We start from the raw sequence: 27,137 nt of genomic DNA, 5'->3' as shown, positions 1-27,137 counted from the left end.
AATTTTTTTCAAGATTTTGAATATTCATTTACCAAACAATGAAATAGATAGTAGAGTTTGATAGAATGAAGAGGTTTTTGGTAATTGTCTAGAATTTGAGATTATTATATCTTTGGTGGGTACTTTTCATTCTTTTATGCAATGGAGGGGTAAGATGAAATAGTAATGAATAGAAATTTAGAAATTTTAAATTAGAATTTTCCTCCACCACATCGACATTGCTCCCTATTCATTGTCGCCCACAATGTATTTATTTTATAAACCCTTTCTCCTATATTCTGTAGGAGGGAAATCTGGCACTATTTTGTACAAATCAGAAGGTTATGTTCTCAGTTGTTTCTGAAGTGCCACCACAGAATAGAGAAATACATCAGCAATTTTCTGTATTTATTTGTGGCAGTCAGCTTGAGAGACAAATGATGTACCTCACAAGATAGAGATGAATAAGCATAATCCATGCAGATGTTTTCTTCCTCCCCATCAGTTTATTTCAACTGCCTCTGGAACATGCTCCATTTTTTTGCCTTTTGAGTTCCACAGCTTAACTCAAAGAAGAACATAGCCAGGAAATTTTCTGTTTACTCTCCTCTCAAATAAAGGCTCTTTTTTGGAAGCAAATCTAGGTCAACTTTCAATGGATATCAAATTGAATACAAGATAAGTAGTTCTTGAAAGGAAGTGTTGATACATAAGAAAATTTTAGTGGTAAGTTCTTAAAATGAGCTGATGGTTCTTCCTTAAGATCTATGCATTTCTATTCTATGCATTTACAACTCTATTAGTTACAGATGATTTATCAGAAGCTATGTTTTTGAGATCATTAAATTCACCCATTTTCTCCTCTCCAAAGTGTGCCAGAGCAGTTCCAGGACACAGATGAGGAGTGGTGAAGTAAAAAAATTCTAGTCTTTAAGTTGCAGACCAAGCTCATATATGTTCACATCTCACAACAGAGACATATTCTTAAAAATTTCTCTAGTACCCTGCAAAGTGGAGAATACTCTGCCAAACACTGTGTCAGTTACTCTTACACTTTGGCAACACTAAATAAAAAGAATCATGTTGTCTCATTTGCACCTTAAGGTGGGAATTGGCAGGGTGTGGGAACCCAGAACTTTCAAATAGAAATTTCAACTTAGAATTTTCCTCCCCTTAATTGACATAGAAATTTCTAAATTTCTATTTATTGCTATTTAATCTTACTCTTTCATTGCAGAAAAGAATGAAAAGTAGCTACAAAATATTTAAAATACCCCAAATTCTAGAGAATTACCAGAACCCACTTTCTGTTATCAAAATCTACTGTCATCTGTATGATGGGGAGGAGAAAACCATCTGCATGGATTATGCTTATTCACCTCTATCTTGTGAGGTACATCATTTGTCTCTGAATCTGCCTGCCAAAAATAAATACAGAAAATTCCTAATATATTTATTTATTCTATGGTGGCACTTAAGATACAACTGAGAACATAACCTTCTGTATTGTACAAAATAGTGCCAGATGTCCCTGCTGCAGTTTAGAGGAGAAAGGTGGGACAAAAATAAATACGTTATGGGTGACAATAAATAGGTAGCAATGTCGACATGGTGGAGGAAAATTCTGATTTAAAATTTCTAAATTTGTATTCATCACTATTTAATCTTACTCTTCTGTCGGAAACGACGGGAGACATGCACATCAGATGATGATCAACAAGTCTCAATTTATTAAGGATAAAGCGATGACATATATACACTAGTTAATTAGCTCATACATATTGCAAAATAAAGGCTCATCATTGGTTACATTATTTTCGTCGTTTACTACAAAAGGTCTAAATATAACACAATACTACATTATTCTGTTACCACGGCTATTATAATTATCTAAACGTCAAGTTCTTAAAAAGAAACAACTACAAGCATGATTATCTCAGTCTCACTACGTTCTGTACTATGATCTAAGCGGCTTTGAACTTGCTAAGCCTTGCGTTTCGGCCATAACTATTGTAACATAATAACTAAACTTAGGTAGCCAAGCTTTGAGGGGCCTCATGACCTTTTTCTTGTAACCAAGTGCTCACAAGGTCATCCACATTTCCCCCGTTTTCTTTAAGTAAGAAAACATTGGCCTGTGACTTGTGGATTAAGTCGAGGACTAAGTTCTGCAAACAAGTCAGCAAACAAGGTAACAGGATGATTATGAACAGTATCACAATCCCTATACCTAATGCATACACAATCATGAGAACTAGGATCTCAATCTACGTCATTATCAGAATTCGGGAGCATGTTTTCAGTAGTTGCAACATTCGGTGCAGCCTTCGATGCAGCCTTCGTCCACCTTGCTGGGACCCAGATAGGACCTGTAGGGGAAGACACACAAAGATATCCTCTGCCCCAATAAATTACTTCTGAAGGACCACACCATTTACCATCTTTGGGATCCTTATATAGGACTACAACAGGTTTGCTTGGTTGCACCTTTTCGTGATGGGCATCATAATGTAAAACAACAGAAGGATCTTTAGAATCTCCGAACACACATAAATGATTTAACACAAACAACGTTTTTACAAGTTTCGTTGAAATGTCAGATTCCTGACAAATTTTTAAATAACGTTTCAGCGTATTGTGAGTTCGCTCAATTATTGCTTGACCTGTGGGAGAATTTGGGATACCCGTTACATGTCGTATTCCCCACTCCTTCAAAAAACGTGAAAGATTCTGGCTGCGGTAGGCAGGACCGTTATCTGTTTTGATTTGATGGGGCACCCCCATGACTGCAAAGCAGCTGGAGAGATGCCGACGAACATGGAGAGCTTTTTCTCCGACTTGGGCTGTAGCCCATATATATTTACTGAACGTGTCAATAGTTACATGAAGATATTTTAATCGTCCAAGTTCAGAGACATGAGTCACATCCATTTGCCAGATTTCATTAGCAGTAAGGCCACGAGGGTTGACGCCTAATCCAAGGCCTTGACCATAATTGTGATAACTACAAATTGGACAAGCCCGTACTATAGCAGTTGCTTCAGAATGTGAGACTTGAAATTCTCTGACAAGGCCTTTTGCATTTTGATGAAAAATGGCATGTGCTTCTCTGGCTAATTTTTGACTATCCATTGGGGTTCTGGTAGTAAGTGAGACCAATTTATCTGCTCTGTCATTACCTTCACCTAAACCAACATCCCATTTGTGACTACGAATGTGCAAAATACAAAATGCATTTTCCCTTTGTTTAATTGCCCTTTGTAATTGGAGAAATAACTCATATAGTCTTTTGTTTTGAACCACTTTGATAAAGGCGTCTTCAATACGTTCCACAATTCCTGCAACATATAATGAGTCTGTGACAATGTTTAGAAGATCAGTCAAAGTCATCAATGCCCAAATCACGGCAGATAGTTCCAAGGTTTGTAGAGAGTCTGTTTCTTCTGCAGGCAAAATATGTTGCCATTTTCCATCTTGCTGCCACGTTATGGCTGCAGTTCGAGATTTCCTTCCTGCGTCAGTATACGTGGTGATGGCTTGGGGAATTGGATCCCGTTTTCTTTTTGGACAGGCAAACCAGCGCCATTTCCCCATCCATTGTAGCAGGGGTGATTTAAATAAATTGATGTTGACGCTAGCTGAGGTACCCAAAAGGGCTTCCTGAAGGTCTTCACTATTGTCAAGATACCACTGGAGAGTGTCTTTAGAGTTCATCGGGATATGTATCGTGGTAGGTTCATGACCATGAAGTTGCAAAACTCTTTCACGGCCTCTTTTAATAAGATGAGCTAATACTTCAACTTGTTGGACTAATGTTTTCGTTTGTTGTAGACTTGGAGACATCCATTCTAAAACACTCAGTTCTGTTCCTTGTGATGAAATTTGAGCGATGGCTCCTAATAAATGATGCTGGCCCAGCCATATGAGTAGGCTGAGATCCTGTGATGAGATAAAACGAGACGTACAGCCAGTTGTTATCCTATCTGCTATTTGCTGTATGACACACTTCTGCTCTGGAGTTACTGAAATTGCTTGAGCAGGATTTGTGCCTTGTAGTAATGGTCGTAGAGTGTCTAAAAGTTCATTGGGAATGCCCACAATAGGTTTCAACCACTGTAGGTCTCCCAAGAGACGTTGAGCATCATTTAATGTTTTCAGATTCAAATTCAACTGAATCTTTTGAGGAGATACTGTACGTTCTGTTAAAGTCCAACCTAAGTATTTCCATGGCGAAGAGCGCTGTATTTTTTCAGGAGCGATGATCAATTTTGAATGAGCAAGTGTTTGCCGAATTGTATTTACTTGTTTGTCTGTAAAAGGTGTTGCTTGTGCAAATAATATATCGTCCATGTAATGGTAGATAATCACTGATTTCCAATGTCTCCGGAGTGGTTGAAGAGCAGCATCAACATATAGCTGGCATAAGGTCGGGCTATTTCTCATACCTTGAGGCAATACTGTCCATTCAAAGCGTTGATCCGGACCTTCTCTATTCAAAGAGGGTAATGTAAATGCAAAACGTCTTGTGTCTTTTGGGTGCAAATCAATAGTGAAAAAACAATCTTTCAGGTCAATGATCAGTAGAGGCCAATCTTGAGGGAGCATAGATGGATTTGGGAGGCCTGGTTGCAAGGCCCCCATAGGCTCCATTTGCTCATTCACAGCTCTTAGATCATGCAAAAGACGATATTTTCCTGACTTTCTCTTGATAACAAAGATAGGAGTATTCCAGGGACTAGTAGATAATTTTAAATGTCCTTGCTGAAGTTGTTCCTGCACCAAATGATGTGCTTGCTGAAGGCTTTCCCATTTTAAAGGCCATTGCTTAACCCATACTGGTGTATCAGTTGTCCAAGTTATGGGAATTGGGAAAGACCAAGCAATGGCTACAAGGTTAAAGGGTGCTCATTTGTGAGAACCAGTCCCAATTGAGCGAGAATATCTCGGCCAACTAAACATTGAACAGTAGGTGGCAGCTGAACTATTGAAAAAACAGCAGAGACTTTCCGGCCATCAATTTTTACAGTCACGGTAGGTGATTGTTGGGCCAGTGTTAGACCCCCAACTCCAGAAACTGTTACCGTAGCTGGCTGAATTGGCCAATCAGAAGGCCAAAATTGTGGGGCAATTATACTAGAATCCGCCCCAGTGTCAAAAAGTCCTAACAGTGTAGTATGAGTTCCTTGATAGGTCACTGTAACTTTACGTTTAGGACGCTCTGAGAGGTTCATTGTTAACAGCGTGAGTCCTCCTGTAGAACCAAATCCTTTGTCTTCTCGGGGAGAAGTAGAAATTGGAGTCAGCTTGTTGGTTAATTGTGGCATTGGTATCAATTGAGCAATTCGTTGTCCCTTGCGAATACAAACAGGTGGAAACGGCGTATGGGCCATAATCATGATTTCTCTGGTGTAGTCAGCATCAATGAGTCCAGGGAGTACGAAAAGTCCCAACATTGAAGCGGAGGATCTCCCAATTAACAGTGCTCCTACTTGTTGTCCATCAATTTTTAGCGGTCCGATGATTCCAGTTGAGATCTTGTGTGGCTGGTTCGTCAGCAAATTAGTATCTACTGAGGCTGCCAAGTCGAGCCCAAGGCTGCCTCGGGTTGCTGGCGAAAGTGTAGAGGCAGTGCTGGTTGAGCAGCGGCCACTTGTGTCGTCGCACGGAAGCTGCGAGTCGCGCTCCCATTGAAGTTTCCCGATCTGCGGCGACAAGCTCCAGTATTGTGTGTATCAGATCGGCATCGGGCACACCATATTCCTGTTGCTGCACATTCTCGCCGAGTGTGTCCGAGCACTCCACAACGATAACATTTCGGCCGGCCTCTGGGTTGTGCATTCCTTGTTTGCGCAGCGGACACTTGGAGAGGTGCAAGAGCAGCTAACACTTGTGATTGAGAGGCTTTTGCTTGTTCCTGTAATCCCTGTCCTAACTCTTTAATAGCTTCAACTACAAAGGCTTGTGGACCCACTGGAATGTGAGACATTTTCTCTAATGCTTCCTCAATGGTCCAATTAGCTCCCAACGTGTTTAACACATTACGTGTAGTGGCATTACAATTTTGCAAGGCGCATTGTTTTAACAATGCTCCTTTCATGAAATCTTGCACTCCTGCACGTTCAATAGCATAAGCGACTTTGTCTATAAAGGTACCAAAATGCTCGTCACGACCTTGTTTAATTCCCATGTAAACTGGTACACCACCCGGATCCTTTACACGAGTAATTGCCAACCGAACAAGGCGCATAGCTTCACGTAGTTTATCTGGGCCGATAAGTGCCTGAGCCTCTGATCGCAAAAACGGTCCCAGACCCATTAATTCCTCCATAGTTATATCATAAAGGGGATCTGCTGGGTCTCGCTGCACAGCTAGGCATTGATTTACCAAAGTTTGCCAATGAGCATTAAAAAGCAGTCGTTGATGTGGTGAAAAAAGGAGGCGAACCACTCCTCTACAGTCAGAGGGCAATAATAACTGTGTATCCCATATATAGTCTAACATTTGTTTAACGGGTTCACTGCTCACTCCAAACTGACTAACAGTGGAGCGGAGCTGTGATAAAAGCTTCCAGTCTAGGGCTGTTACAGTAGCATTCAATCCACCACCGGGCAAGGGCTGATAAGTTACTGGGCACGCCAACTGAGCAGCCGCGTGAAACACATCAAAACACATCAATGTGTTTTTATCACGTCGGGGTCACCATTTGTCGGAAACGACGGGAGACATGCACATCAGATGATGATCAACAAGTCTCAATTTATTAGGGATAAAGAGATGACATATATACACTAGTTAATTAGCTCATACATATTGCAAAATAAAGGGTCATCATACCTCCACCAATCCCATGCCCTTTCAAAAGAGATTTACCAAAGAAATATTGATCTTCTCCTCCAGATTCCTCAGCCTGGAGAGGAGAAGACATTGAGGAGACCTTATAGTGGCCTTCCAGTACCTGAAAGGGGTCATCAAGAAAGCAGGAGATGGACTTCTTCCAAGAACATGCAGTGACAGGAAAAGGGGGAATGGCTTTGTATTGGAAGGGGAAAGATTTAGTTTAGAGATTAGGAAGGAATTGTTCACAAAGAAGGTGGTGAGGTGGCTCAGTTTCCCTGGGGGAAGCTGTGGCTGCCCCCTCCCTGGAAGTGTTGAAGGCCAGTTTGGATGGGGTCTTGAGCAGCCTGGTCCAGTGGGAGGTGTCCCTGCCCATGGCAGAGGGGTTGGAACTGATTGGGTTTTACGGTCCTTTCCAACCCAAACCTGAATAGTAAGGAAATATAATCTTTAAACAAAGAAATATGTTTTCTTACGTACAGTTTGAAATCTTCCTCTTAAACCACATTGGGAAATGACTCTAAGGAGCTGTGCAAGACTTGTAAACCTGAAGAAATCTCCAGGCAGAGAAAGAGCTTGTTTAGACTTTCTGTAATATAATGAGACCCAGGGTGGATTTGCTGATGAGTTTTTGAATCTCAGCTGCTGATAGGAGATTGAGCAAAGATCTCAAGAAGTCAAAAGCAGAACTCAGAGTACCTTGAAGTATTAATTGGTCTCATTGAGGATGGTTTCTAAAAAAGTGTCCGCAGGGACTCGTTAGAGCTGATAATTGCAGGCCTTGATTGCAGGTAGGCAAAGGTGCTGTGAGGCAGCTGTGATGCTGAGAAAAGCCTGGGTTTGCTGGATGAGGCAGAAAGGCCAAGCCCTGACCCCCAGGGCCTGGGCAGGAAGATCTGGCTCTGACTACAATGACACTGGTGTCATGAACGTTCATGCTGGTGTCATCCTCATGGCCAAATGAAATCTGCAGCAGTTATTTCATGTAATTCCAAACACAGACCTGTAGAATTATGGGAGATGCCAAGGTTCTCACACACAGCTCCATGCAGTAACAGAAGAGTTGGGTTATAGGTGGGTAGGGTCATGAAAGGGTTGGGTCTTAGAAGAGTTAGAGAAAATGGGTATGACAAGAATAAGGTAATAGAAGAGTTGAGTCATAGAGGAGTAAGAGAGAAGTGCAGTCGTTGAAGGTTTATAGAAGTTTTGGGTTATAGAATTTTCAAAGAAGAAGTGGGTTATAGACTATTCAGGTCATAAAAGAGTCATAGAATATTCAGGCTATGCAAGAGCTGAGTCATAGAAGTGTGAGATTATTTTGGTTTTAGAAGGGTTTATTCATAGAAGGATCACAAAAGGATTGGTTCGTAGAAGGAGAGTGTCATAGACTAGTTGTAGAACAGTCAGGTAATGGAAGAATCTGGTCACAGAAAGTTCATAGTCAGGTCATGGAAAGCAGGATCATAGAGCGGTCAGACAACAGTCAGGTCATCGTATGAAGTGTTGTGTCATAGAAGGCTCGTGTCATGGAAGGGCCTGGTCATATAAGAGATGGGTCACAGAAGAGTTGAGTTATAGCTGAGTCAGGTCATAGAGGAATAATAGAACTTTTCAGTCACAAAAGGTTTGTAGAAGTCTCGGGTCACAGAATTTGGGGAAGGGGAATGCTGTCTGTGTGCCCAGCTGCCTCTGCCCTGGCCTCTCACAGCCAGACCTTCACTCTGTTTCTCCCTGTTTCTCTACCTGTCTCTGTTCTTGCTGTTGTTTTCTTGTTCTCTCTGCCAGGCTCTCTGGGGATAGGAGTTGCAGAGTCAGGCACTGATCCTCTGTGGGGCTGTGGGCAGTGCATTCCTGAGGAATTAACAGACTCTTCTGTACTGAGATATCATCATTAGGATACTTGGCTTTCCTTGAAGTGTCCTCCCAAGCACTGAGAAGCCCTCCAGGGTGTAAACCTGTCCTATTGCAGCTTTGTGTTACCTAAATGTCTGTGGAAATCCACACAGATGTTCCTGCCAGGTGAGTATTTTGTTTGTGAAATAAGCTGTGTGTGTCCTGATCTGAAAGTGGAATGCTGAGACCTTGAGAAAGGGTTAGATACTCAGTGCTTGGCAGAAGGTTTTTCTGCTTTCTGCACATCCTGATGGCTTTTAAGGTGAATATGAAAGTGTGATTACTCTGTCTCTGAGAAGTTCATAGCCAGGGTAGGTGGAAACTAGAGTGAAGGACAGAGCAGCTCCTCTCCCTCTGCACGGAGCCACAGGCAATGCTCTCTCCTCCCAGGACTCCCTCTGTTCTCCCTGAGTGCAGCACAGATTCTGAAGTTTTCTGTCAGCCAGAACACTGCCCAGGGTGGGAGAAGGATCTGTAAAAATCCAGGCTTAACCTGACTTCTTCCCTCTCAGCTCCTCATCCCTGGCAGTGCAGATGCTGACAGGCCCTTCTGCACCAGGAGCAGTTCCCCAGGACAAAGCTGAACCCCAGCAGTGTCCCCTGTCCCCAGTGTACCCATGACCCCCTGCTGCAGAGCAGGGCTGACTCCTCGCAGCCAGTGGGAAGAGGTCCTGCTCCTCCTGGCACATTGAGCCAGCACCAAGCAGGGCTCCAGACACAGAGCTGAAGGAAGGACTGGGAGAGAAAAGACAGGCTGTGTGCAGCAGGGGACGGGAAATGGGAAATTGCTCTTATTTTGCTTAGAGCCAGGTGGCTGTTTTGTTGCTCCTTTCCCTCAGAGAAGTCTCCCCTAATTTGTCACTGTTCTTACCCTTGTGACAGTTCCCCACACCCTCAGGCAGCAGATGTCCAACAGCAGCTCCATCATCCAGTTCCTCCTCCTGGCATTCGCAGACACACGGGAGCTGCAGCTCCTGCACTTCTGGCTCTTCCTGGGCATCTACCTGGCTGCCCTCCTGGGAAACGGCCTCATCATCATCACCATCGCCTGTGACCACCACCTCCACACCCCCATGTACTTCTTTCTCCTCAACCTCTCTGTTTTTGACCTGGCCTCCATCTCAACCACTGTCCCTAAATCCATGGTCAATTCCTTCTGGGACACCAGGGCTATCTCCTACAAGGGATGTGTTGCCCAGGTCTTCTTTGTACTGTTCTTGTTTGGTGCAGAATATTCTCTTCTGACTGTCATGTCTTATGACCGCTACGTTGCCATCTGCAAACCCCTGCACTACGGGACCCTCCTGGGCACCAGAGCTTGTGTCCACATGGCAGCAGCTGCCTGGGGTGCTGGGTTTCTCAATGCTCTGCTGAACACGGCCAATACATTTTCCCTGCCCCTATGCCAGGGCAATGCTGTGGATCAGTTCTTCTGTGAAATCCCACAGATCCTCAAGCTCTCCTGCTCACAATCCTACTTCAGGGAAGCTGGACTTCCTATGGTCAGTGTCTCTGTAGCATTTGTCTGTTTTGTTTTAATTGTGGTGTCTTATGTGCAGATCTTCAGAGCTGTGCTGAGGATCCCCTTGGAGCAGGGGTGGCACAAAGCCTTTTCCACGTGCCTCCCTCACCTAGCTGTGGTCTCCCTGTTTGTCAGCACTGCAGGGTTTGCCTACCTGAAACACCCTGCCATCTCCTCTCCATCCCTGGACCTGCTGGTGTCAGTTCTATACTCAGTGGTGACTCCAGCAGTGAACCCCCTCATCTACAGTTTTAGGAACCAGCAGCTCAAGGATGCAGTGTGGAAACTGGTAACTGGATGCTTCTCTGAAGCAATGAACTGCTCATCTCCTTCTGCATAGCAGTTGTCATACCACTCATGTCAGGCCCAGGCTGGCTTCTCTGTTTGTTGTTGGTGTTGCTGGTTTTAATTGGGATAATGTATTTATTCTGTTTTTAAGTCATTGTCTTCTTGTCTTCTCTTACTGATGGGCTGTGCTCTCTGTGTGTGTAAACACTATAAAGTGATTTTCAATTACTTTTTTCCTGATAACTTTCCTCCAAGGTCTTTTTGGAGCTGCAGGGACAGTTCCTGTGGGCATGGGTGGAGGGGAAAAGAGTCCTGGCATGGCAGCACTGCCAGGCACCAGCATTTCATCTCCAGACCTGTTCTCTCTCCACTTCCACACTATCCTCCTCACCACTTGCCTTGCTGTAAGGCCTGAGGGCTCTGAGCTTGGTCACAGCCAAGCTGCATGTAAGTGCTGTGACCGCACGATGAGACAGGCAGTGGGCACTTTTGGGACAGAGCTGACTCCAAAACAGCCTTTCCATAGATTGAAGGGAATCTCCTCAGGGCAGTGAGGAGCTGAGGTCATGAACCTCATCTGGTTCACCGTGTCTTGAGCAGGAGAGTGAGATGATGTCCAGGTATGGTAAAACAAGCCTTATTTTGTCTAGCCAAGTCCTGGGAGGGTTATGGATATATCAGGTTTTATGAGATCTATTGTGTTTGAGAAACACATGATCCGTTGAGGCACATAGAGATCTCAAGAGGACTGAGAGGCCAGGTCTGTCTTTGAAAGTGTCAGGCCAGAAGAAAGAACGTGGTTGGGAAGGTCTTCTGCCAAAGTACTCACAGATTTGCTTAGAAAGGAAAATTTCTTTAAGATGATCAAGTCTAATCATAAAGCTAACAGAGCTAAAGTCCCCTCCAACCATGTCCCATAGGAATAACTTACATGTTTTTAAATATCTCCAGGCAAGGTGACTCTGCCACTTCCCAGCCACTTCCAATTCTTGACAACATGGCTGGTGAAGAAATTTTTCCTAACATCCAGACTAAACCTCCCCTGGTGCAACAGGTGGCCATTTCCTCTTATTACTTGGAAGAAGGGACCAGCAGCCACTTCTCTAAAACCTCTTTTTCCATTAATTGTAGAGAGTAATTGGGTCCCCCCTCAGCCTCATCTCCAGACTTCAGCTTCTCCTTCCCCAGCTCTGTTCCCCTTCTCTGCATGTGCTCCACCCAGTGGTTGTCTGACTTGTACTGAGGGACCCAAAGCTAAACCCAGGACTGAAGGTTTGGCCTCACCAGTGCCAAGTGCAGGGGGTCGATCTCCTCCCTGCTCCTGCTGGCCACATCATTGCTGATACAAGGAAGGACCCAGAACTTAGTTGTGTTGAATCTCATACGATTGGCCTCCACCCATGGATCTGGACTGTCCAAGTCCCTCTGCAGAGCCTTCCTGCAATCAAACAGATCAACCCTCTCACCCAATTTGGTGTCACCTGCAAACCGACTGAAAGACCCCTTGATCCCCTCATACAGATCATTAATAAAGATATTCAACCAGACTGGCCCAAACACAGAGCCCTGGGGATGCCGCTTGTGACTGGCCACCAAATGGGTCTGTTCACCACAACTCTCTGGGCACAGCCATCCAGCTGATTTTTACCCGGCAAAGAGAACACCCCTCCAAGCCATGAGCCCTCAGCTTCTCTAGGAGAATGTCATGAGAGACAATGTCAATGGCTTTACTGGAGGCCAGGTAGACAACATCTACACTCTTTCCCTCATCCACTGGGTCCGTCTCCTGGTCATGGAAGAAGTTAAGGTTGGTCAAGAAGGACCTGTTCTTCATGAACCTTTGCTGGCTGGGCCTGATCCTCTGGTTGACCTGCACTTGCCTGGAGAGTGCACTCAGAATCATCCCCTCGATAATGTTCCCCAGGACTGACATGAGGCTGACAGGCTTGTAGTTCCCCAGATCCTCCTTCTGACCTTTCTTTTAGTTGGGTGTCACACTGGCAATCCTCCACTGATAAATGAAGGAGAGTGGCTTGGCAAGTTCCTCTGCCAACTCCGTCTGTACTCTCGGGAGAATCCCATCCAGCCCACAGACCTGTAAGTGTCCAGGTGGCGTAGCAGGTCCTTGACTGCATCCTCCTGCTCTCTATCCCTGTCTGCCAGCTCAGGGATGCCTCCTGGCATTCACAGATACCCAAGAGCTGCATCTCTAGCACTTCTGGCTCTTTCTGGGCATCTACCTGGCTGTCCTCCTGGTCAACGGCCTCATCATCACCACCATCGCCTGTGACCACCCCATCCACACCCCCATGTACTTCTTCCTCCTCAGATGCACCCCCCTTAACCTAGGCTCCATCTTCACCACTGTCCCCAAATCCATGGCCAATTCCCTCTGGGACACCAGGGCCATCTCCTACGAAGGATGTGCTGCTCACATCTCCTTTGTAGTCTTCTTGTTTGGTACAGAGTATTCTCTTCTCAACATCATGTCCTACGACCACTACGTTGCCATCTACAAACCCCTGCACTATGGGACCTTCCTGAGCAGCAGAACTTGTGTCCTCACGGCAGCAGCTCCCTGGGGTGCTGGGTTTCTCATTGCTCTGCTGCACACGGCCAATACATTTTCCCTGTCCCTCTGCCAGGGCAATGCTTTGCACCAGTTCTTCTGTAAAATCCCCCAGGTCATCAAGCTCTCCTGCTCATGCTCTGACCTTAGGGAGTTTGGGCTTCTTATTGCTAGTGCCTGTTTAGCTTTTGGGTGTTTTGAGTTCATTGTGGTGTCCTATGTGCAGATCTTCAGGGCTGTGCTGAGGATCCCCTCGGAGCAGGGATGGCAAAAAGTCTCTTCCATGTGCCTCCCTCACCTGGCCGAGGTCTCCCTGTTTGTCAGCACCACACTGTTTGTCTACCTTGAGCACCACTCAGTCTCGTCCCCATCACTGGATCTGCTGGTGTCACTTTTGTACTCACTGTTCCCTCCAGCACTGAACCTCCTCACCTAAAGCTAAGGAACCAGCAGTTCATGGATGCAGTGTGGAAACTCATGACTGGATCTCTTAAGCATCACTGATCTCATCATCTTCTTCTGCCTATAAATCATAGAATCACAGAATCATTCAATCATAGAGTCCAACCATTCCCATCAATCACTAACCCATGTCCCTCAGCACTTCATCCACCCATCCCTTAAACACCTCCAGGGAAGGTGAATCAAGCACCTCCCTGGGCAGCCTGTTCCAGTGCCCAATGACCCTTTCTGTGAATTATTTTTTTCCTAATGTCCAGCCTAAATCTCCCCTGGCAGAGCTTGAGGCCATTCCCTCTCGTCCTGTCCCCTGTCACTTGGGAGAAGACGCCAGTTCCCTCCTCTCCACAACCTCCTCTCAGGAAGTCGTAGAGAGCAATGAGGTCTCCCCTCAGCCTCCTCTTCTCCAGGCTAAACACCCCCAGCTCTCTCAGCCGTTCCTCATAAGGCCTGTTCTCCTGCCCCTTCACCAGCTTTGTTGCTCTTCTCTGGACTCGCTCCAGAGCCTCAACATCCCTCTTGTGGTGAGGGGCCCAGAACTGAACCCAGGATTCGAGGTGCAGTCTCACCAGCGCCGAGTCCAGAGGGAGGATAACCTCCCTGGACCTGCTGGCCACGCCATTTCTGATCCCAGCCAAGATGCCATTGGCATTCTTGGCCACCTGGGCCACTGCTGGCTCATGTTCAGTCGGCTATCAACCAACACCCCCTGGTGCCTCTCTTCCAGGCAGCTTTCTAGACAGACTTCTCCTAGTCTGTAGCACCGCATAGGGTTGTTGTGTCCCAAGTGCAGGACCTGGCATTTGGCCTTGTTAAACCTCATGCCATTTGTCTCTGCCCAGCTGTCCAGCCTGTTCAGATCCCTTTGCAGAGCCTCCCGACCCTCCAGCAGATCGACACTTCCACCCCACTTAGTGTTGTCCGCTAACTTGCTAAGGGTGCATTCTTATTTGGTAGTATATGCTTTATGGACAGCTACCTTTAACCAATAATACACTGCAGATATCCTCGTGGGCACCCAGGAATGTGACCAAAAAGGGTTTAGAAAGGAAGAGCTAAGCTCAATAAATTGAACACTCTCTGATCACATTGATCTCTGCGTTTGATTCCGTGAGGCTCCCGTCTAAATTTTCTCGTGCCCCTCCCATGCCCACGCTCTGGGTGGGGCGTGGGAAATAGGCGGGGCTCGGGAAAGGGCAGGGCGTGGGAAAAGGTAGAGCGTGGGAAAGGGTGGGACGTGGGAAAGGCCAGGTTATGGGAACGAGTAGGGTGTGGGAACAGGCAGAGCATGGGAATGCTGGGGTGTGGGATCAGGCGGGGCTGGGGATTGAGCATGGGAACAAGCAGGTGATGGGAATCAGCAAAGCGTGGGAAATACGTGGAGTGTGGGAACAAGCAGGTGATGGGAACGGGCTTAGTGTGAGAATAGAAGGAGCGTGGCAATAGCCAGGTTGTAGGAATACGTGCAGTGTGGGTATGGGCGAGTCATAGGATCAAGCAGGGGCAGAGAGAGAGCGTGGGAATGGTTCGGGAGTGGGAAATAAGCAGAACTTGTGATGGTGTGATGAATGGGAATGGGCGGGGTGTTCGACATAGCTGGAGTGTGGGAATGAGTGGGGCATGGAAAGAGGCCGGCTGTAGAATCAGGCAGAGCATGGGAAAAGGTGGGGTTTGGGAATGGGTTGGCTATGAGAAATAGTCTGGTCTTTGGAACTCTAACCTTAACCTTAACACTAAGTCTAATATCGATAACCCTAATCCTAACCCTAATTTCGCTAACCCAAATCATGAACTGAACCATAACAGTAAACCTAAAACTAATGTCACTAACCCTAACCTAAACCTAACACTAATGACCCTAACCCTAACGACACTAACTGTAACCCCGCCTCTACGTAGAAATCTTGAGGAAGCAGGAAGAACTCTTCTTTAAATCATAGAAATAAAATTTATACTTTTATGAAAGGTCAGATTTAACCATGCAATCCATTTAATATTTTCTTAAAGATTTTGAATATTCACTTACCAATAAAGGAAATATATAGTAGAGTTTGTTAATAGAATGAGGGGTTTGGTAATAGCCTAGAGTTTGAGACACTATAAATCTTTGGTAGCCACTTTTCATTCTTTTATGCAATGGAAGAGTAAGATTAAATAGTGATGAATAGAAATTAGTAATTTAAAATTAGAATTTTCCTCAACCATATCGACATTTATCCCTATTTAATGTCGCCTATAATGTATTTAGTTTTGTACCCCCTTTTTCCTATACACTGTAGCAGGGACATCTGGCATTATTTTGTACAATACAGAAGGTTATGTTCTCAGTTGTTTCTTAAGAGCCACCATAAAATAAAGACATATATTAGGAATTTTCTGTTCATATTTTTGGCAGGCAGATAGAGAGACAATTGACATACCTAACAACATAGATATGAATAAGCATAATCCATGCAGATGTTTTCCTCCTCCCCATAATATAGTAGATTTTGAAAATAGAAAGTGGTTTTGGGTAGTTGTCTAGAGTATGAGATATTTTAAATCTTTGGTTACTACTTTTAATTTTTTTATGCAATGAAAGAGTAAGATTAAATAGCGATGAATAGAAAATTAGAAATATCAAATTAGAATTTTCCTCCACAAGATCGACATTTCCCCCTATTTAATGTCTGACATAATTGAATAAAATATAATGACAGAAATATGGTGTTAATTTTCCAGTCCATGAACTAGGCAGAGTATGGGAATGGGCAGGATGTTGGATAGGGCGGAGCATTGGAAGAGGCAGAGTGTGGGAAAGAGGCAGAGCATGGGATAGGGAAGGGCAGAGGATGGAACATGGGATGAGACGAGCCCTGGGAATGAGCAGAGAGTGGGAATAGGTGGCACATGGGAATGTGCGGGGTGTGGGAACTGGAATGGCATGGGAAAGGGCGGGGCGTGAATATAGGAGGAAGGTGGGAATCGGTGGAGTGGAGCTGTGGTGGAACGTGGGAAATAGGTGGAGAGTGGGAAGTGGCTGGGCCAAGGACAGAGCATGGGGAATAGGCAGAGGGTGGGAGTCGGCGGGCCTGAATACGCAGCGTAGGACTTTGCTCCTATAAGCCTTAGGGTTAGGGTTAAGGTTAGAGGTGCAAGGACCAGAATATTTCCCACGCCCAGCCCGTTCCAAAGCCCCACCTCATCACATGCTTTGCCCGATCCTTAGCCCCGCCTCTTTCCATGCCCCACTAATTCCCACACTCCAGCTATGTCCAACACCCCACCCATTCCAATTCATAACACCATCACAAGTTCTGATTATATATTCCATGCCCGAACAGTTCCCACGCTCTGCCTCTTCCCCTCTTCCATCCCCTGCCCCACCCATACCCACACTGCACATATTCCTATGACCTGGCTATTGCCACGCTCCTTCTAGTCTCACACCGAACCCTTTCCCATCACCCGCTTCTTCCCACTCTCTTCCTATTTCCCACGCCCTGCCCATTCCCATCATCTGCTTTTTCCCACGCTCCAACCTCAGCCCCGCCCATTCCCGCACCCCACCCATTCCCACGCTCTGACTCTTCCCACACCCCGCCCCTTCTCATGCCCCACCCATTCCCACACTCTGTCTTTTCCTGTGGCAACGTTGTACAGAGAAGATGGCCTGGATGCTGTGGGACGGAGCAATTCTATCAAAGCCTTGAAACAGAGAGTTGAAAGGTAACAAAAAGGCCAGCTGAAAGGAATACAAGAGCTAGTTGGGTGGGAACAAGAACCAGCTGAAAGAAAAGTTATTCAAGAGAACTATCAACATAGTTTATTTGAATGTAATTTGGTTTCTTATCATGTGCAATACTTTAGCCAAGAATATGTTAGTAATAGCTTTATGGACAGCTACATTTAACCAAGAATACACTGTAGATACCCTCGTGGGCACCCAAGAATGTGACCAAAAAGGGTTTATAAAGCAACAGCTAAGCTAAATCAATTGAACACTCGCTGATCATCTTGATCTCTGTGTTTGATTCCATGACGCTACTGTCTAAATTTCCCCGTGCCCCTCCCATGTTCACGCTCCGGGTAGGGCGTGGGAAATAGGCGGGGCTTGGGAACGGGCAGGGCATGGGAAAAGGTAGAGCGTGGGAAAGGGTGGGGCTTGGGAACGGGCAGGGTGTGGGAACTGGCAGAGCATGGGAATGGGTGGGGCATGGGAAGAGACAGGGCGTGGTAATTGTTGGGGCGCGGGAACGGGCAGGGAGTGGGAAGAGGAAGAGTGCGGGAATGGGTGGGGTATGGGAAAATACAGGGCGTGGGAACAGTCAGAGCATGGGAACTGGTGGGGCGTAGGTACAGGCAGAGCATGGGAATGGGTGGGGTTTGGGAATTGGCAGAGCGTGGGAAAAGCAGAGCATGGGAATGGGTGGGGTGCGAGATCAGGCACGGCTGATGATGGAGCATGGGAGCAAGCAGGTGGTGGGAATTGGCGAGGCATGGGAAATAGGTGGAGTGTGGGAAGAAGCAGGTGATGGGAACGGGCTTAGTGTGAGACTAGAAGGAGCGTGGCAATAGCCAGGTGGCAGGAATATGTGCAGTGTTGGTATGGGTGAGGCAGAGCGTGGGAATGGTTCGGGAGTGGGAAATAAGCAGAACTTGTGATGGTGTGATGAAGGGGAATGGGCGGGGTATTGAACATGGCTGGAGTTTTGGAATGAGTGGGGCATGGAAAAAGGAGGGGCTTAGGGTGGTGCAGAGCATGGGAAAAAGCTGGGGTTTGGGAACGGGTTTGGCCCTGGAAGTAGTCTGGTCTTTGGAAATCTAACCCTAACCCAAACCCTAATATCACTAACCCTAATCGTAACCCTAATGTCGCTAACTCAAATCATAAAACGAACCAGAACTGTAGCCCTAAACCTAATGTCGGTAACCCTAACCATAAATCTAACCCTAATGACCCACACCGAACGTCCCTAACCGGAACCCTATCCCTACGTAGAAATCTTGAGGAAGCAGGAAGAACTCTTCTTTACATCATAGAAATCAAGTTTATACCTTTATGAAGGTCAAATTTTACCATAAGATCCATCTAAAATTTTCTTCAAGATTTTTGAATATTCACTTACCTATAAATGAAATAAATAGTAGAGTTTGATAATAGAAATAGGGGATTGGCAATTGCCTAGAATTTGAGATATTTTAAATCTTTGGTAGACACTTTTCATCCTTCTATGCAATGGAAGAGTAAGATTAAACAGTGATGAATACAAATTTAGAAATTTTAAATCACAATCTTCCTCCACCATGTCGACGTTGCTCCCTATTTATTGTCACCCATAACGTATTTATTTTTGTCCCACCTTTCTCCTCTAAACTGTAGCAGGGACATCTGGCACTATTTTGTACAACAGAGACGGTTATGTTCTCAGTTGGATCTTAAGTGCCACCATAGAATAAAGAAATTTATTAGGAATATTCTGTATTTATTTTTGGCAGGTAGCTTGAGAGACAAATGATGTACCTCACAAGATAGAGATGAATAAGCATAATCCATGCAGATGTTTTCCTCTTCCCCATCATCTAGACGATAGTAGATTTTGATAACAGCAAGTGGGTTTTGGTAATTGTCTAGAATTTGAGGTATTTTAAATATTGTGTAGCTACTTTTCATTCTTTTATGCAATGAAAGAGTAAGATTAAATAGCAATGAATAGGAATTTAGAAATTTCAATGTCCATTGGGGGGAGGAAAATTCTAATTTGAAATTTCTATTTGAAATCTCTGGGTTCCCACACCCTGTCAATTCCCACCTGAAGGTGCAAATGAGACAGCATGATTCTTTTGATTTAGTGTTGCCAAAGTGTAAGAGTAACTGACACAGTGTTTGGCAGAGTATTCTCCACTTTGCAAGGTACTAGAGAAATTTTTCAGAATATGTCTCTTTTGTGAGATGTGAACATATATGAGCTTGGTCTGCGACTTAAAGACTAGGATTTTTTACTTCACCACTCCTCATCTGTGTCCTGGAACTGCTCTGGCACACTTTGGAGAGGAGAAAACAGGTGAATTTACTGATCTCAAAAACATAGCTTCTGATAAATCATTGGTGACTAATAGAGTTCTGAATGCATAAAATAGAAATGCATAGATCTTAAGGAAGAACCATCAGCTCATTTTAAGAACTTACCAGTAAAATTTTCTTATGTATCAACACTTCCTTTCAAGAACTAGTTCTCTTGTATTCAATTGGATATCCGTTGAAAGTTGACCTATATTTCCTCCCAAAAAAAAGTCTTTATTTGAGAGGAGAGTAAACAGAACATTTCCTGGCTATGTTCTTCTTGAAGTTAAGCTGTGGACCTCAAAAGGCAAAAAATGGAGCATGTTCCAGAGGCAGTTGAAATAAACTGATGGGGAGGAAGAAAACACCTGCATGGATTATGCTTATTCATCTCTAGGTTGTGAGGTACATCATTTGTCTCTCAAGCTGACTGCCAAAAATAAATACAGAAAATTGCTGATGTATTTGTATATTCTGTGGTGGCACTTAAGAAACAACTGAGAACATAACCTTCTGAATTGTACAAAAGAGTGTCAGATGTCCCTCCTACAGAATATAGGAGAAAGGCTTTCTAAAATAAATACATTGTGGGCGACAATGAATAGGGAGAAATGTCAATTTTGTGGAGGAAAATTCTAATTTGAAATTTCTAAATTTCTATTCATTACTATTTAATCTTACTCCTCCATTGCATAAAAGAATGAAAAGTACCTACCAAAGATATAAAAATCTCAAACTCTAGACAATTACCAAAACCCTATTATCTTCTATCAAACTCTACTATCTATTTCATTGTTTGGTAAATGAATATTCAAAATCTTGAAAAAAAAATTAGATGGATTGTTTGGTAAATGTTAACCCTTTCCTAATAGATTAAATTTGATTTCTATGATGTAAAGAAGAGTTCTTAATGCTTCCTCAAGTTTTCTACGTAGGGGTAGGTTTATGGTTAGGGGCGTTAGGGTTAGGGTGATGGTTAGGGTTAGTGACATTGGCTTTAAGGTTACGGTTGTGGTTCGGTTTCTGGTTTGGGTTAGCGACATTAGGGTTAGGATTACGATTAGTGATATTAGCCTTAGGGTTAGGGTTAAGGTTAGAGTTCCAAAGACCAGACTATTTCCCACGCCCAGTCTGTTCCAAAGCCCCACCGTATCCCATGCTTTGCCCGATCCTTAGCCCCGCCTCTTTCCATGCCCCACTAATTCCCACACTCCAGCTATGTCCAACACCCCACCCATTCCCATTCATCACACCATTATAAATTCTGCTTCTTTGCCATGCCTGAACAGTTCCCACGCTCTGCCTCTTCCCCTCTTCCATCCCCTGCCCCACCCATACCCACACTGCACATATTCCTACGACCTGGCTATTGCCACGCTCCTTCTAGTCTCACACCGAACCCTTTCCCATCACCCGCTTCTTCCCACTCTCTTCCTATTTCCCACGCCCTGCCCATTCCCATCATCTGCTTTTTCCCACGCTCCAACCTCAGCCCCGCCCATTCCCGCACCCCACCCATTCCCACGCTCTGACTCTTCCCACACCCCGCCCCTTCTCATGCCCCACCCATTCCCACACTCTGTCTTTTCCTGTGGCAACGTTGTACAGAGAAGATGGCCTGGATGCTGTGGGACTGAGCAATTCTATCAAAGCCTTGAAACAGAGAGTTAAAAGGTAAAAAAAAGGACAGCTGAAAGGAATACAAGAGCTAGTTGGGTGGGAACAAGCACCAGCTGAAAGAAAAATGATTCAAGAGAACTATCAACATAGTTTATTTGAATGTCACTTGGTTTCTTAGCATGCGCAGTATTTTAGCAAATTCTATGTTAGTAATAGCTTTATGGACAGCTCCCTTTAACCAAGAATACACTGTAGATACCCTCGTGGGCACCCAGGAATGTGACCAAAAAGGGTTTATAAAGAAACAGCTAAGCTCAATCAATTGAACACTCGCTGATCATCTTGATCTCTGTGTTTGATTCCATGACGCTACTGTCTAAATTTCCCCGTGCCCCTCCCATGTTCACGCTCTGGGTAGGGCGTGGGAAATAGGCGGGGCTTGGGAACGGGCAGGGCGTGGGAAAATGTAGAGCGTGGGAAAGGGTGGGGCTTGGGAATGGGCAGGGTGTGGGAACAGTCAGAGCATGGGAATGGGTGGGGCATGGGAAGAGACAGGGCGTGGGAATTGTTGGGGCGTGGGAACGGGCAGGGAGTGGGAAGAGGAAGAGTGTGGGAATGGGTGGGGTATGGGAAAATACAGGGCGTGGGAACAGTCAGAGCATGGGAACTGGTGGGGCGTAGGTAGAGGCAGAGCATGGGAATGGGTGGGGTTTGGGAATTGGCAGAGCATGGGAAAAGCAGAGCATGGGAATGGGTGGGGTGCGAGTTCAGGCGCGGCTGATGATGGAGCATGGGAGCAAGCAGGTGGTGGGAATTGGCGAGGCGTGGGAAATAGGTGGAGTGTGGGAAGAAGCAGGTCATGGGAACGGGCTTAGTGTGAGACTAGAAGGAGCGTGGCAATTGCCAGGTGGCAGGAATATGTGCAGTGTTGGTATGGGTGAGGCAGAGGATTGAGCAGGGGAAGAGACAGAGCGTGGGAATGGTTCGGGAGTGGGAAATAAGCAGAACTTGTGATGGTGTGATGAATGGGAATGGGCAGGGTGTTCAACATAGCTGGAGTGTGGGAATGAGTGGGGCATGGAAAGAGGCGGGGCGTAGAATCGGTCAGAGCATGCGAAAAGGTGGGGTTTGGGAATGGGTTGGCTATGAGAAAGAGTCTGGTCTTTGGAACTCTAACCTTAACCTTAACACTAATAGCGCTTACCCTAATCCTAAGCCTAATGTCGCTAACCCAAATCATGAACCGAACCATAACAGTAACCCTGAAACTAATGTCACTAACCCTAACCATAAACCTAACACTAATGACCCTAACCCTAACGACACTAACTGTAACCCCGCCACTATGTAGAAATCTTGAGGAAGAAGGAAGAACTCTTCTTTAAATCATACAAATCAAATTTATACTTTTATGAAAGGTCAAATTTAACCATGCAATCCATTTAATATTTTCTTAAAGATTTTGAATATTCACTTACCAATAAAGGAAATATATAGTAGAGTTTGTTAACAGAATGAGGGTTTTCATAATAGCCTAGAGTTTGAGATACTATAAATCTTTGGTAGCCACTTTTCACTCTTATGTAATGGAAGAGTAAGATTAAATAGTGATGAATAGAAATTTAGTAATTTTAAATTAGAATTTTCCTCAACCATATCGACATTTCTCCCTATTTAATGTCACCTATAATGTATTTATTTTTATACCTCCTTTCTCCTATACTCTGTAGCAGGGACATCTGGCACTATTTTGTACAATATAGAAGGTTATGTTCTCAGTTGTTTCTTAAGAGCCACCATAAAATAAAGACATATATTAGGAGTTTTCTGTACATATTTTTGGCAGGCAGATGGAGAGACAATTGACGTACTTAACAACATAGATATGAATAAGCATAATCCATGCAGATGTTTTCCTCCTCCCCATCATAGAGTAGATTTTGATAATAAAAAGTGGTTTTGGGTAGTTGTCTAGAGTATGAGATATTTCAAATCTTTGGTTATTACTTTTAAATTTTATGCAATGGAAGAGTAAGATTAAATAAAGATGAATAGAAAATTAGAAATTTCAAATTAGAATTTTCCCCTAGCAGATAGACACTTCTTCCTATTTAATGTCTGACATAATTGAATAAAATATAATGACAGAAATATGGTGTTAATTTTCCAGTCCATGAACTAGGCAGAGTATGGGAATGGGCAGGATGTTGGATAGGGCGGAGCATTGGAAGAGGCGGAGTGTGGGAAAGAGGCAGAGCATGTGATAGGGAAGGGCAGAGGATGGAGCATGGGATGAGACGAGCCCTGGGAATGAGCAGAGAGTGGGAATAGGTGGCGCGTGGGAATATGCGGGGTGTGGGAAGTGGAATGGCGTGGGCAAGCGCGGGGCGTGAGTAGAGGAGGAAGGTGGGAACGGGTGGAGTGGAGCTATGGTGGAACGTGGGTAATAGGTGGAGAGTGGGAAGCGTCTGGGCCAAGAACAGAGCATGGGGAATAGGCAGAGGGCGGGAATGGGCGGGCTGAATATGGATCGTAGGACTTTGCTCCTATAAGCCTTAGGGTGAGGGTTAAGGTTAGAGTTCCAAGGACCAGATTATTTCCCACGCCCAGCCCGTTCCAAAGCCCCACTGTATCCCATGCTTTGCCCAATCCTTAGCCCCGCCTCTTTCCATGCCCCACTAATTCCCACACTCCAGCTATGTCCAACACCCCACCCATTCCCATTCATCACACCATCCTAAGTTCTGCTTATTTTCAATGCCCAAACACTTCCCATGCTCTGCCTCTTCCCCTCTTCCATCTCCTGTCCCACCAATACCCACACTGCACATATTCCTACAACCTGGCTATTGCCATGCTCCTTCTAGTCTCACACCGAACCCTTTCCCATGACCCGCTTCTTCCCACTCTCTTCCTATTTCCCACGCCCTGCCCATTCCCATCATCTGCTTTTTCCCACGCTCCAACCTCAGCCCCGCCCATTCCCGCACCCCACCCATTCCCATGCTCTGACTCTTCCCACACCCTGCCCCTTCTCATGCCCCACCCATTCCCACACTCTGTCTTTTCCTGTGGCAACGTTGTACAGAGAATATGGCCTGGATGCTGTGGGACTGAGCAATTCTATCAAAGCCTTGAAACAGAGAGTTGAAAGATAAACAAAGGCCAGCTGAAAGGAATACAAGAGCTATTTCAGTGGGAACAAGCACCAGCTGAAAGGAAAACGATTCAAGAGAACTATCAACATAGTTTATTTGAAGGTACCTTGGTTTCTTAGCCTGTGCAGTATTTTAGCAAATTCTATGTTAGTAATAGCTTTATGGACAGCTACCTTTAACAAATAATACATTGGAGATACCCTCGTGGGCACCCAGGAATGTGACCAGAAAGGGTTTATAAAGAAAGAGCTAAACTCAATCAATTGAACACTCGCTGATCATCTTGATCTCTGTGTTTGATTCCATGACGCTACTGTCTAAATTTCCCCGTGCCCCTCCCATGTTCACGCTCCGGGTAGGGCGTGGGAAATAGGCGGGGCTTGGGAACGGGCAGGGCGTGGGAACAGGCAGAGCATGGGAATGGGTGGGGCATGGGAACAGACAGGGCGTGGTAATTGTTGGGGCGTGGGAACGGGCAGGGAGTGGGAAGAGGAAGAGTGCAGGAATGGGTGGGGCATGGGAACAGACAGGGCGTGGGAATTGTTGGGGCGCGGGAACGGGCAGGGAGTGGGAAGAGGAAGAGTGCGGGAATGGGTGGGGTATGGGAAAATACAGGGCGTGGGAACAGTCAGAGCATGGGAACTGGTGGGGCGTAGGTACAGGCAGAGCATGGGAATGGGTGGGGTTTGGGAATTGGCAGAGCGTGGGTAAAGCAGAGCATGGGAATGGGTGGGGTGCGAGATCAGGCACGGCTGATGATGGAGCATGGGAGCAAGCAGGTGGTGGGAATTGGCGAGGCGTGGGAAATAGGTGGAGTGTGGGAAGAAGCAGGTCATGGGAACGGGCTTAGTGTGAGAATAGAAGGATCATGGCAATAGCCAAGTTGTTGTTCTATGTGCAGTGTGGTTATGGGTGAGGCAGAGGATTGAGCAGGGGATGGGACAGAGTATGGGAATGGTTTGGGAGTGGGAAATAAGCAGAACTTGTGATGGTTTGATGAACGGTAATGGGTGGGGTGTTGGACATAGCTCGAGTGTGGGAATGAGTGGGGTATTGAAAAAGGCGAGGCTTAGGATGGGGCAGAGCGTGGGACAAGGTGGGGTTTGGGAATGGGTTGGGTATGGGAAATAGTCTGGTCTTTGGAACTCTAACCTTAACCTTAACACTAAGTCTAATATCGATAACCCTAATCCTATCCCTAATGTCACTAACCCAAATCTTATACAGAACCGTAACAGTAACCCTGAAACTAATGTCACTAACCCTAACCATAAACCTAACACTAATGACCCTAACCCTAACGACACTAACTGTAACCCTACACCTACATAGAAATCTTGAGGAAGCAGGAAGAACTCTTCTTTACATCATAGAAATAAAATTTATATTTTACGAAAGGCCAAACTTTACCATACGATCCAACTAAAATTTTGTTCAAGATTTTGAATATACGTTAACCAATAAATGAAATCTATAGTAGAGTTTTATAAGAGAAAGAGGGTTTTGGTAACTGTCTAGAATTCGAGATATTTTAAATCTTTGGTAGCTACTTTCCCTTCTTTTCTGCAATGAAATATTAAGAATAAATAGCAGTGAGTAGAAATGTAGAAATTTCAAATTAGAATTTTCCTCCACTTGATCGACAATTCTCCCAATTCCATATCGCCCATAATGTATTTATTTTATACACCCTTTCTCCTATAATCTGTAGCAGGGACATTTGGTATTACTTTGTACAATACAGAAGGTTATGTTCTCAGCTGTTTCTTAAGTGCCAACATAAAATAAAGAAAGACATTAGGAATTTTCTGTATATATTTTTGGCAGGCAGATTGAGAGACAAATGACGTACCTAACAACATAGATATGAATAAGCAGAATCCATGCAGATGTTTTCCTCCTCCCCATCATATAATAGATTTTGAAAATAGAAAGTGGTTTTTGGTAATTGTCTAGAGTTTGAGATATTTTAAATCTTTGGTTTCTACTTTTCATTCTTTTTTGGAATGAAGAAGTAAGATTAAATAGCGATAAATAGAAAATTCGAAATTTCACATTAGAATTTTCCTCTACTAGATCGACATTAGTCCCTATTTAATGTCGGACATAATTGAATAAAATATAATAAGGCATGCAGGCAATTGCTGTGACAGAAATATATTGTTAATTTTTCCAGTCCATGAAATAGGCAGAGCATGGGAACCGGCAGGATGTTGGATAGGGTGGAGCATTGGAAGAGGCGGAGTGTGGGAAAGAGGCAGAGCATGTGATAGGGAAGGGCAGAGGATGGAACATGGGATGAGAGGCGCCCTGGGAATGAGCAGAGAATGGGAATAGGTGGCGCGTGGGAATGTGCGGGGTGTGGGAACTGGAATGGCGTGGGGTTTTTTTAAATAATGTGAATGCATAGATCTCAAGGAAGAACCATCAGCTAATTTTAAGAAGTTATCACTAAAATTCTTTCTTATATATGAATACTTCCTTTGCACAACTATTTATCTTGTATTCAATTGGATATCCATTTATGATGTCCTATATTTGTGTCCTTAAACTAAACTTTATTTGAGAGGAGAGTAAACAGAACATTTCCTGGCTGTGTTCTTCTTTAAGTTAAACTGTGGACCTCAAAAGGTAAAAAAATGGAGCATGTTCCAGAGGCAGTTGAAATAAACTGACGGGGAGGATGAAAACTTCTGCATGGATTATGTTTATTCATATCTATGTTGTGAGGTGCATCACCTGTTTTTCAAGCTGCCTGCAAAAATATATAG

General features: G+C 44.8%; 3 protein-coding genes across 3 annotated transcripts in view; 2 read left to right on the top strand and 1 right to left on the bottom strand.

The window, feature by feature from the left end:
- LOC138732511 (scavenger receptor cysteine-rich type 1 protein M130-like) overlaps nucleotides 1–27,137 on the bottom strand; it is a 283,984-nt gene that overhangs the window by 22,643 nt on the left and 234,204 nt on the right. The window lies entirely within an intron of this gene.
- LOC138732551 (olfactory receptor 14J1-like) lies at nucleotides 9,613–10,569 on the top strand. Its single transcript, XM_069879170.1, has one exon. It carries the CDS (start codon nucleotides 9,613–9,615, stop codon nucleotides 10,567–10,569), a length of 957 nt encoding a protein of 318 aa, XP_069735271.1.
- Nucleotides 12,223–13,522, top strand: LOC138732493 (olfactory receptor 14A16-like). Its single transcript, XM_069879101.1, has 2 exons — nucleotides 12,223–12,324; nucleotides 12,731–13,522. Exons 1-2 carry the CDS (start codon nucleotides 12,223–12,225, stop codon nucleotides 13,520–13,522), a joined length of 894 nt encoding a protein of 297 aa, XP_069735202.1.

This window comes from Phaenicophaeus curvirostris, chromosome 33 (assembly GCF_032191515.1).
Source record: "Phaenicophaeus curvirostris isolate KB17595 chromosome 33, BPBGC_Pcur_1.0, whole genome shotgun sequence".
NCBI classification, from domain to species: Eukaryota; Metazoa; Chordata; class Aves; order Cuculiformes; family Cuculidae; genus Phaenicophaeus; species Phaenicophaeus curvirostris.
This window is presented reverse-complemented; position numbering and strand designations above follow the sequence as displayed.

Excerpts from the sequence above, each read along its gene's own strand:
- LOC138732551 (XM_069879170.1), top strand. The coding sequence starts at position 9,613 with ATGTCCAACAGCAGCTCCATCATCCAGTTCCTCCTCCTGGCATTCGCA.
- LOC138732493 (XM_069879101.1), top strand. The coding sequence starts at position 12,223 with ATGAGAGACAATGTCAATGGCTTTACTGGAGGCCAGGTAGACAACATC. Across the intron at positions 12,325-12,730 it reads TGGTCATGGAAGAAGTTAAG|CACTTCTGGCTCTTTCTGGG; the intron begins GTTGGTCAAGAA and ends CTGCATCTCTAG.